Source organism: Belonocnema kinseyi, chromosome 10 (genome assembly GCF_010883055.1).
Source record: "Belonocnema kinseyi isolate 2016_QV_RU_SX_M_011 chromosome 10, B_treatae_v1, whole genome shotgun sequence".
Taxonomy (NCBI): domain Eukaryota; kingdom Metazoa; phylum Arthropoda; class Insecta; order Hymenoptera; family Cynipidae; genus Belonocnema; species Belonocnema kinseyi.
Genome location: NC_046666.1, coordinates 4,044,688 through 4,057,099, shown reverse-complemented (window position 1 = coordinate 4,057,099; position 12,412 = coordinate 4,044,688). Strand labels below are relative to the sequence as shown.

Sequence of the window (12,412 nt, the reverse complement as noted above, 5' to 3'; positions counted from 1 at the left end):
AAAATTGATATTTTTATTTAAAATTCAAACAAGTTATTTGCAAATTTATTTAGATTCTGGAAAATTCGTATTTTTTATAGAAAATTAATTTTTATGATTAAATATTCATCTTTTTGGTTCGTAGAAAATTTTTCTATTCCAGTTGAAAATTCATCAGTTTGGTTGAAAATTAATTTTTCAAACTTAAAATTTAACTGTTACAATTTTTGGTTGAACATTGATTTTTTCCAGTTAAAGATTCTATAATTTGGCTGAAATTTGTCTTTTTTAATTCAAAATTCAACTATTTCGTTGAAAATTCACGTAGTTTTTCAACACTAAGAATTATATGTTCAACGAAAAATTCAAGTCTTCTATTTTTTATTGAAAATTTATCTTTTTTTAAATGAAAATTGAACTATTTGGTTTGAAATTCATATTTTTATTTAAAATTCAAACAATTTATTTGAAAATTTGTTTAGTGTCTGGAAAATCCGTATTTTTTTATAGAAAATTAATCTTTATGATTAAAATTCATCTTTTTGGTTTGTAGAAAATTTTTGTATTTCAGTTTAAAATTAATTTTTAAATATAAAAATTTAACTGTTATAATTTTTGGTTGAATATTGATTTTTTCTAGTTAAAGATTCTACAATTTGGCTGAAATTTGTCGTTTTTAATTCAAAATTCAACTATTTCGTTGAAAATTCACGTAGTTTTTCAACACTAAGAATTATATGTTCAACGGAAAATTCAAGTCTTCTATTTTTTATTGAAAATTTATGTTTTTTTAAAATGAAAATTTGAATTATTTGGTTGAAAATTCATATTTTTATTTAAAATTCAAACAATTTACTTGAAAATTTGTTTAGTTTCTGGAAAATTTGTATTTTTGATTGAAAATTAATCTTTATGACTAAAATGCATCTTTTTGGTTTGTAGAAAATTTTTGCATTTCAGTTTAAAATTAATTTTTAAATATAAAAATTTAACTGTTACAATTTTTGGTTGAATATTGATTTTTCCTAGTTAAAAATTCAACAATTTAACGAGAATTTGTCTTTTTTAATTTAAAATTCAACTATTTCGTTGTAAATTCACGTAGCTTTTGAAAACTAAGAATTATATGTTCAGCGGAAAATTCAAGTCTTCTATTTTTTATTGAAAATTTATCCTTTTTAAATGAAAATTGAACTATTTGGTTTGAAATTCATATTTTTATTTAAAATTCAAACAATTTATTTGAAAATTTGTTTAGTGTCTGGAAAATCCGTATTTTTTTATAGAAAATTAATCTTTATGATTAAATATTCAACTTTTTGGTTTGTAGAAAATTTTTCTATTCCAGTTGAAAATTCATCAGTTTGGTTGAAAATTAATTTTTCAAACTCAAAATTTAAATGTTACAATTTTTGGTTGAAGAACTGTTTCTTTAAAAATGCATTTACTTTGTGAAAATTCATCTTTTTGGTAGGTAGAAAATTCGCTTATTCCTGTTGAAACTGTTGCATTTTTTGTTGAAAATTAATTTTGTCTAATTAAAAATTCAACAATTGGACTGAAAATGTATCTTTTTTTTATCGAAAATTCAGGTCTTTCGTTAAAAAATCACATATTAAAAAAAAAAACATTTTTTCTTTAGAAAATGATATTTTTCATTGAAAGTTAATCACTTTGTTTACAAATTCTTCTTTTCGGTTAAAAATTAAAGTATTCCGGTTAAATGTACATAATTTCAGGTCAAAATTCATCTCTTTGGTTGAATATTAATTTTTTGACTAAACATTTAATTTTTTGTTGAAAATTTATATTTTTTAGTTGAAAATCGATTTTTTAAACTTTAAACTTAATTATTTCAGTTTTGGTTGTCAATTCATCTTTTTTAGTAAAAAATTATTTTTTTTTGTTGAAAATTTAACTATTTAGTTGAATATTTGTCTTCTTTAATTGAAATTTCAAGTAGTTCGTTAAAAATTAATTGGTTTTGTGTAAAAATTGTTGTTGTTTTTAAAATAAAAAATCAATCTTTTTGTTTGAAAATTAAACTTATTGTTGAAAAATTCATCAATTTACTTGAATTTTAATTTTCTACCAAAAAAGATTAATTCTTAACAAATTACATATATTTTTATCAAATAGTTGAATTTCTAACCAAGATTAATTTCCTAACAAAAAAGACGAATTTTAAACAAATGGTTTAAATTTTCAATTACATAGTTGAAAAATTGTCAATTTTCAATCACAATTGAATTAGTTAAATTTTTATTGAGAAGAATGAATTGTCAATAAAAAGAATGAATTTTCTGCAAAAAAAGTTTAAGTCTTAAGAGAAAAAAATATAATAGTTATATTTTTATCCCGAGAATATACATTTTTCACAAATAATTTTATTTACAATAATGGATGTAACTCGAATCCAAAATTTACTTGATAAATTATAAGTTTATATTTTTTTCGTTTCTAAAAATCTTCAAATAGCTGATTTTTTAACAAAAAAAGAACAGATTATTTTTAACCCAAAAATGAAGTATAGTTAAATTTTCATTCAAGAGAATTAATTTTAAAAAATTTTAACTAATTTTCTATAAAACATTTAAATTTTGAACCAGATAGTATGAATTTTCAAAAAAAGAGTTCATTTTCAACCAAGGAGTTGAATTTTCAAAAAAATTGATTTTGTACCAAAGATGAAAATTGTGGAACAAAATACATACATTTTTAGCCAAATATTGAAAATTGTTTAGCAAACTGTTGAATTTTCTAGCCAAAAAATACAAATTTTCTGGAAAACAGTTGAATTTCCAACAAAAACAAAAATTTTAGAGTAAACAAAGGGAAAGTGTCAATAAAGTTTTTGCGTTTTCAAACCAAAAAGACGAATTTTCTATAAAACAGACGATTTTTCAACGAAAAATGTAATATTTTATATTTCAACAAAAAAAGATTTTAAAACAAAATAAAAACAATTATATTTAATCGACAAAGACGAATTTTTAACAAAAGACTTGATTTTTAACAAAAAATTGATTTTCTACCAACAAAAGAAGACGGCTTTCAACAAAATACCATAATTTTTCATCCAAATAGTTTAATTTTCGAGTTTAAAAAAACAATTTTTGTACAAAAAAGTTAGATTTTCAAAGCAGAAACGTGAATTTTCAATAAAAAATTTAATTTTTAATCAACGCAGATTAATTTTTTTACCAAGCTGTTGTATTTTAATCAAAAAATGTAAATTGTCTACAGTAAAAAATGTATTTTTTAATAAAAAGATAAATTTTTTGAGAAAATATTGGAATATTGAAAAAAAGAAAATTTTCAGGCAATTTCAATTAAGTTGTTTAATTTTAAACCAAAAGACGAATTTTCTATAAAACAGTTAAATTTTAAACGAAAAATCTAATAGTTTATATTTCAACGAAAAAAGATTTTAATAAAAAATCAAAACAATTATATTTAACCAACAAAGATCAATTTAAAAAATTTTTTATTTTTAATAACAAGAAATATACGATTTTCAAAAAAAAATACCATAAATTCTCATCCAAATAGTTTAATTTTCTACCAAATCTTTTAATTTTCGAGTTAAAAAAAAATTTTGTACAAAACAGTTAGATTTTCAAAGCGGAAACGTGAATTTTCAATAAAAAATTTAATTTTTAATCGACGCAGATTAATTTTTTTTACCAGGATGCTGTATTTTAATCAAAAAGTGTAAATTTTATACAGAAAGAAATGTATTTTTAAAGAAAAAAACTCAAGGTTTTAAGAAAATATTTCAAAATTAAAAAAAAAATTTACGCAAGAAAGACAAACAATTGAATTTTCAACTAAGAAGTATGAGTTTTTACCAAAATTGTTGAATGTTCAACAAAATAATTCAATTTCGAATCAAATAATAAAATTTTTAACAAAAAATTACGAATTCTTAAACAAAACTGCGATAAATAAATAGCAAATTTTAGCAAATAGAAAATAAATTTTATAAATAACAAAATGGAATATTAAAAAATTTGGTAGAAAATTGAACTATTTGGTTGAAAATTTATGTATTTTTGGTTAAAAATCAAGTATTTAATTGAAAATTCGTCTTTGTTGATTAAATCGAATTGTTTTTATTATTTATTCAAATCTTATTTAAAAATGCAACTAGTCAAAAATTAATCTGCTTCGGTTGAAATTGAACGTTTTTGTTGAAAATTAAACTGTTTTTCATAAAATCTGTATTTTTTGGCTAGAAAATTCAACAATTTAATATCAAATTTAACTATTTTGATTGGAAATTCGTCTTTTTTGGTAGAAAATCAAATTATAGTTTTTTAAAAATCAAGTATTTAATTCATATTTCGTTTTTGTTGGTTAAATCAAACAGTTTTTCTGTTTTTCAATCAAATCTTTTTTTTTGCTTGTTAAAATATCAACTATTATATTTTTTGTTAAAAATTAATATTTTTAGGTTGAAAATTCAACACGTCGGTTGAAACTAAACTTTTTTCTGTTAAAAATTCATACTATCCAGTTCAAAATTCAAATTTTTTGTAGAAAAATCGTCTTTTTGACTTGAAAATTCAACAATTTTGTACAATATTAAATTTCTTGTAAATGAAATTATTGGTGAAAAATTTATATTTTTTCAGTATAAAAATGTAACTATTCTATTTTTCCCTTTAAAAATTAAACTCTTTTGCAGAAAATTAATTCTTTTTATTTAAAAAATTTAACTAATTCATTTGTGATTGAAAATTGACAATTTTTATTTAACAATTTTAACTATTTAGTTGAATATTTATAAATGTATGTAAAATGTATGTAATTTGTTGAGAATTAATCTTTTTTGGTAAAAAATTAAAATTCAAGTATAATGATGAATATTTGCCTGGATTAGTTTAATTTTCAACCAAAAAAATAAATTTTAAAACAATAAGTTTAAATTTCTACCAAAAAAAAAACAACAATTTTTACACAAAACCAACGAATTTTTAACGAACTACTTGGAATTTCAATTAAAGAAGACAAATATTCAACCACATAGTTGAATTTTGAACAAATAAATAAAGAAAAATTTTCATCAGAAAATGGAACAGTTGAATTTCAAACCAGAAAATGAGTTTTAAATTAAAACAATGAATTTTGAACAACAAAATTAATTTTTTACTAAAAAAGATGAATTGGCAACCAAAACTGAAATAATTAAGTTTGAAGTTGAAAAAAATCAATTTTGAACAAAGAAAAACGCATTTTCAACTAATAAATATAAATTTTCAACTAAAAATGAATATTCAACCGGAATACTTGAATTTTCAACCGAAATGAAGAATTTGTAAAGAAAGTTATTAACTTTCAATGAAAAAATATCATTTTCTAAAAAAAAAATGGATTTTTTTTTAAATATGTGATTCTTCAACGAAAGAATTGAATTTTCGATGAAAAAAAAATCAATTTTCAGTCAAATTGCTGAATTTGCAATTAGAAAAAATCAATTTTCAAAAAAATGTAACAGTTTCAACTGGAATAAGTGAATTTTCTACCTACCAAAAAGAAGAATTTTCACAATGGAAATACATTTTGAAACAAATAGTTAGATTTTATAATAAATTATACTTTTTGTAGAAAATTCTTTTTTTTTGTAATTTACAATTAATTCTCTGAAATGAAAATATATAGACTGAAGAATAACTTTTAAAATGATCATTGAAGCTGATTTTTAATTCTTGAAAAATTGTATTCCACTGTCTTGACACTATATTTTTTTTTTAAATTAGTGACACTTTTTAAACTATTTTATATGTCTAAAGTGAGTCCCAGGTCTGGAAAAGATCGATAAAGATATATATTTCAGATACGTATCTCGAGATCCTTCTTTAAACTCGGATACTTATCATTATAAGAAAGGAGCCAATCAACAATTTTGCCAAACTTCTCACGTTTTTGATCCAACTTTGTACACCGATGAAGAAATGTTGTACAACACGGATCGTGAAGTAAGAGCTTAATTTAATTAATATTTTAGATTTAATAATTTATTTTTAAAAAATGAATGAATTTTAAAGTCTTGAAATATAAAAAATCGAAATTTCTTCATTATTTTTAAAGATCATTCCAATTGCAATTCATTGTGTGGCTGAAGAAGGTTCTGATGATCCTAAACAATCTCACACAACAATAGCAGTAGTCGAAAAACATTCGGACGGGTCTTATGTTTTAAAGGCCCTGAAACAAAAATTATTCGTTGATGGCCTCTGCTATCTATTACAAGAAATTTATGGAATCGAGAATAAAAATACCGAGGACGCTAAGGTAATTCCCTTAATTTTCAACTAAACTACATATTAATTTATTAATATTTAATTAATGAATTTTAATTTATATTTTATTTATTTTATTAATTTATTATTTATTTATAATTAATTTTGGATTTTTAAGAATCTAAATGGAAAATATTTCAAAAAAGGATAAAAATAGCATAATTTTTTATTAAATAATTTTAAACTACAAACATTCCAAATTTTAGCATCTTCAATTATAGATCTTAAAAACTAAAAAAAAAAAATTTAACTTAAATTCGCTGAATTTGAAGAAATTTCAATTGTAAATTTTTTAAATTGAACTACGTATTTTAAAAAATGTACAAAATTACCTAATTTTAAACTATAAGTATTCTAAATTAATGAATTTTCAAGTGCAAATCTTAAAAAAAAAGAATTTTAAATTTCAAATTATTTAAACTGAAGAATATTCAATGGAAAATCTATAAAATTAAATGTTATATTATAAAAGACGTGCAAAATTACATAATTAGAAACTATAAAAATTCCAAATTAATGAGACTCCAATAGTAAATCTTAAAAAAAAGAATTTTCAATTGTAAACCTTCAAAATTATACTAAATTTTAGAAAAAACGTGCATAATTGAATAATTTTAAACTATAAACATTCTAAATTGATGCATCTCCAGTCATAAATTTTAAAAATGGAAGAAATTTTAAACTAGAATTGGCTGTAATTGCAGAATTTTCAATTGTAAATCTTCAAAATTGCACTACATATTAGAAAAAAACGTACACAATTACGTAATTTTATACTATAAAAATTACAAATTAATGAATATTACTTATTAAATCACAAAAAATAAGAATTTTCAATTGAAAATCTATAAAATTGAATAATTTCCAATTTTAAATCTTCCAAATTAAATAATTATCGAACTTAAATTATCGGCAATTAATCTATTAAAAAACGTGCAAAATTACATATTTTCAAAGTTTAAATATTCCAAATTAATTAATCTTGAAGTGTAAGTCTTGAAAAAAAAGAACTTCAAATTGCAATTCGCTAAAATTGAAGAATTTTCAATTGTAAATTTTGAAGGTTGAACTATTCCAAATAAAGGTTGAAAATTACATAATTTTAAACTATAAATATTTCAAAATAATGAATGTTTGATTGTAAATTTAAAAAAAATGAATTAAAAATTTCAAATCGTTGATATTGGCGAAATTTCCATTGAAAATCTGTAAAATTATATAACATTTTTTTTTTAGTGGTAAATTCGCTAATTTTTAATTTCAAAAGATCGAAATTGAAAATGTGTCAAAAAGCATAAAAAATTAATTATAAGAAAAAAGTTTAAAATTACATATATTCAAACTATGAACATTTCAAATTAAAGACTCCTATATTATATATTAAAAAAATAAGTTTTAAACTTCTAATCGTTAAAATTGAAGAAATTTCAAATCTATAAAATTGTATAATTTTTAATTTTGAACCTTCTAAAGAGAATAATTTAGAATTTTAAAGAATCGAAATTGAAAATGTTTCAAAAAAGCATAAAAAATTGCATAATTTTAAACTATAAACATTCCAAATTTTAGCATCTTCAATTATAAATTTTGAAAATGGGAAAAAAATTTAACTTGATTTCGCTGAAATTGAAGAAATTTCTATTGTAAATTTTCAAAATTGAAATTCATATTAGAAAAAAACGTGCAAAATTACGTAATTTTAAACTATAAGCATTCCAAATTTTCAAGTGCAAATAAAAAAAAAAGAAATTTTAATTTTCAAATCCTTAAAATTAAAAAAAAATTATAAGTCTTAACAATTGAACTGTCTCAAAAAAAAAAACGTTCAACGTTACATAATTTTAAACTATAAATATTAAAAATTAATAAGTTTAAAAATAAGATTAAATAAGATTAAATAAGATTAAAAATCGTTAAAATTGAAGAATTTTTCATTATAAATCTTCAAAATTGAACTATTCAAAATAAAAGTTTAAAGTTAAATAATTTAAATTTGGAAATTGTTAAAATTGAAGAGTTTTCAATTTAAAATCTATAAAAGTTACGTTTATAATTTTAAAAACGTTCAAAATTACATAATTTTAAACTATAAACATTACAATTTTTACATCATTTTAAAATATAAATATTTGAAATTAATAAATTATCTTAAAAATGAACTGTAAATTGCAAATGAAATAATAAATCTTGAAAAAAGAAAAATTTTTAAAATATTCCAAATTAATGAATCTTTAACGGTAAATCTTAAAATTTATTAAATTTTGAATGTTTTTTTTATATTTGTAGTTCAATTTCGAAAGTTACAATGGAAGAATTCTTCATTTCTTAAGATTTTCTATTTAAGACTTGAAATTATTCAATCTAGAAGATTCTAAACTGAAAATTATTTTATTTCATAGATTTTCAATTGAAAATTCTTCAATTTTAGTGATTTGAAATTTAAAATTCATTTTTTAAAAAGATTTACAATTGTAGATTCATCAATTTGAAATGCTTATAGTTTTAAATTATGTCATTTTGAAGTTTTTTGTCGTTGTTGAATATTTCAATTTTAAAGATTTATAATTCAAAATTCATAAATTTTCGACAATTTAAGTTAAGAAATCTTCTATTTTTAATATTTACAATTGAAGATTCAATAATTTGAAACATTTATAATTTTAAATTATGTAATTTTGAACTTTTATTTATTGATCAATTTTGAAGATTTGTAATTCAAAATTCATAAATTTTAGATCATTTAAGTTTATAATTCTTCTTTTTTTAAGATTTTTAATAAAAGATACATTAATTCTGAATATAAATAGTTTAAAATAATGAAATTTTGAACGTTTTTTGAAATTTGTAATTCAATTTTGATAATTTACAATGGAGCATTTTTCAGTTTTTTAAGATTTTAATTCAAAGACTTCATTATTTAATGTATATAGTAGAAAAGGGTGCAATTTCGAGAGCTTTTTTTTAATAAATCAATTTCTACGATTTAAATTTGAAAATTATTCAATTTAGAAGATTTAAAATTGAAAATTATTCAACTTAGTAGCTTTAAAATGTAAAATTATTCAATTTCATAGATTTTTATTTGAAGATTCATTAATTTGAAATGGTTATAGTTTAAAATTATTTATTTTTGAACATTTTCTTTATTATTTCAATTTTAAAGATTTAAAATCCATAATACTTCAATTTCAGAGAGTTTAAATTTAAAATTCTTATATTTTTAAGATTTTAAATTGAAGGCTCTTCAATATTTAATGTGTATAATAAAAAATTATGCAATTCTAACAGCTTTTTGTAATAGATTAATTTCGATGATTCAAATTTGAAAATTATTCTATTGATAATATTTACAATTGAAAAATATTCAACTTAGAAGATTAAAAATGTAAAATTATTGAATTTCATAAATTTTAAGTCGAAAATTTTCCCATTTTAGTGATTTAAATTCAAAATTTTTCTTCTTTTAAGAGTTACAATAAAATATTAAATAATTTTAAGCGTTTATAGTTTAGAATCATATAATTTTTAACGCTGTTTTGTTGTAATAGTTCAATTTTGAAGATTTCAAATCCAAAATACTTCAATTTCAGAGAATTTAAATAAAAAATTATGGAATATTTAATGCTTTTTTAAAAATAAATCAATTTCTACGATTTAAATTTTAAAATTATTCAATTTAGAAGATTTAAAATTAAAAATCATTCACTTTAGTAGCTTTAAAATTTTTAATATTCAATTTCATAGATTTGCAATTGAAAATTCTTTAATTTTAGCGATTTTAAATAAAAAATGCCTCCATTTTTTAGATTTTCAATTAAAGACTCTTAAATATTTAATGTGTTTATTTATAAGATTTATAATTGAAGATACATTGATCCAATGCAATTTTGAGCATTTTTGAAAATGGTAGTTCAATTTTAAAGATTTACAATGAAACATTCTTCAGTTTTGAAGACTGAATTGAAGACTATTGAAGTGTATAATAGAAAATCATGCAATTATGAGTCCCTTTTTTAAAGTTCAATTTCGATTATTTAAATTTTTTAATTATTCAATTTCATAGATTTTCAATGGAAAATTCTTCAACTTTAGTTATTTGAAATTCTTTTTTTTTTAAGATTTACAATCGTATCTTCATTAGTTTCAAATGTTTATAGTTTTTAATTATGTCATTTTAATATGTTTTTTTGTTTTTAAATATTTCAATTTTGAAGATTTACAATCTAAAATCCTTAAATTTTTGAGAATCGAAATTTAAAATTCTTCGATTTTTAAGATTTTCAATTGAACCTACACGAATTCAGAATATTTATCAAAAAAAATAAAATATTTGAATGTTTAAACATCATTGGAAAGCTTCAAAATTTTATTTCAAAATCTTGAGAAATCTAGAAATTGTTTTAAATTTAAAATTATTTTGGAAATTTTTTCAGAACTTCTAAATATCTGTCAAAATTAATTGAATTTTTTCTACAGTTTTCAGAAAATCCTGCAAATTTTAGAAAATTTCTTTACAATTTGCGTAATTTCAAAATCTTAAGATTCCTAGGAAAATGAAAAATAACTTTTCTTTTTGAAACATTATTTTAAGAGAATATTTAAAAAGTTCTTCAAAGATTTAAACAAAATTTTCAAAAAAAGATTCTAGAAGATTTTAAGAAAACTTTCTAAAACTTGCATGATAATTTTTTATCTTTTTAAAATTCCTAAATATCTCTTTAAATTACTCAAGTTTTTTCTACGAATGTTTATTTGTAAATTATACATCGAAATTTAAAATTTTCATTTACAAATTAAGCATTTTTAGAAATTTTAACGATTCCAGGTTTTCTATTGCAAACAATTCAGTTAAAGATTCTTTACTTTTAAATATTTGGTTTCAATTTTCTTGTCTTAAATAAAAATTAAAATATTGCTAAATATTCAATAAATAATCTTTTTTTTTTAAATTAAAATTTACAAATTGAATGGGTTAAAAATTGAATATTTTAGACTGAAACAATATTTTTAATTTAATAAAATCCTTTAATGAAGAATATATTATTATAAAGTTATTTTTAAGTTGAAAATAGTTTATAAACTTTCAGTCACACGTTCACATTTGTTTAATGACTAAGACTTTCAAATTGAAACCGTAATCGTTTTTTCAAATTTTTTTGTTCATTTTTTATTACTTAAAGTACAGATAAATTAAAAAAAATGTATTTTTATATTAAATAAAAATATTTTTTATCCAAAATTTTCAACTTCAAAGGCCTTTGTTTTTTATTTGTGCAAGTCCTTATGAAAGCATTAAAAAATTATTTAAATTAAAAATGTAAGCTTAAAAATAAAAATTTTAAATGGAAAATTTTCAAAGTAAACAAATTTTGAATTACGCATGGTAAGCTAAATAATAGCATAATTGAAAAAAACATAAAAATTCAATTAATTATTTAAAAACTGTTAAAATCGAAAGTGGGCAGATTTTTCTTCTAAAAATTTGTAAAATTCCCGGTAAAAAAAATACTGAAATTTCCCGGTTATTCCCGGTCAAAAAAAACTCCCGGTTTCCCGTTCCAGCCCCCTCCGTGAATTATGAAATTTTTAATGCTTTTTTTAAATAAATCAATTTCTACGACTTAAGTTTGAAAATTATTCAAATTTAGAAGATTTAAAATTGAAAATTAATCATCTTACTAGCTTTAAAATTTAAAATATTCAATTTAACAGATTTTCAATTGAAAATTTTTTAATTTTTGCGATTTGCAATTCAAAATTCTTTTTTCAAGATTTACAATTGAAGATTCATTATTTTGAAATGTTTATAGTTTAAAATTATATAATTTTTCACGTTTTCTTTTATGAGTTCAATTTTGAAGATTTATCATTCAAAATTCATCAATTTTAGCTAATTTTGTCTTTTTTGAAATATGTAGTTAAATTTTGAAGATCTACAATGAAGCATTCTTCAGTTTTCAAGATTTTCAATTAAAGGCTTTTTAATATTTAATGTTTATGGTAGAAAATTATGGAATTATTAATGCTTTTTTTTAATAAATCAATTTCTAGGATTTAAATTTGAAAATTATTTAATTTAGAAGATTTAAAGTTGAAAACTAATCATCTTACTAGCTTTAAAATTTAAA

General features: G+C 19.6%; 1 protein-coding gene across 1 annotated transcript in view; it reads left to right on the top strand.

Annotated features, from left to right (window-relative positions):
* LOC117182285 (E3 ubiquitin ligase Rnf157) overlaps positions 1-12,412 on the top strand; it is a 45,209-nt gene that overhangs the window by 11,490 nt on the left and 21,307 nt on the right. Inside the window, exons 4-5 of the mRNA XM_033375407.1 lie at positions 5,819-5,960; positions 6,073-6,276. Of these exons, the coding sequence (XP_033231298.1) occupies positions 5,819-5,960; positions 6,073-6,276 (346 nt within the window). The remainder of the gene's footprint in view (positions 1-5,818; positions 5,961-6,072; positions 6,277-12,412) is intronic.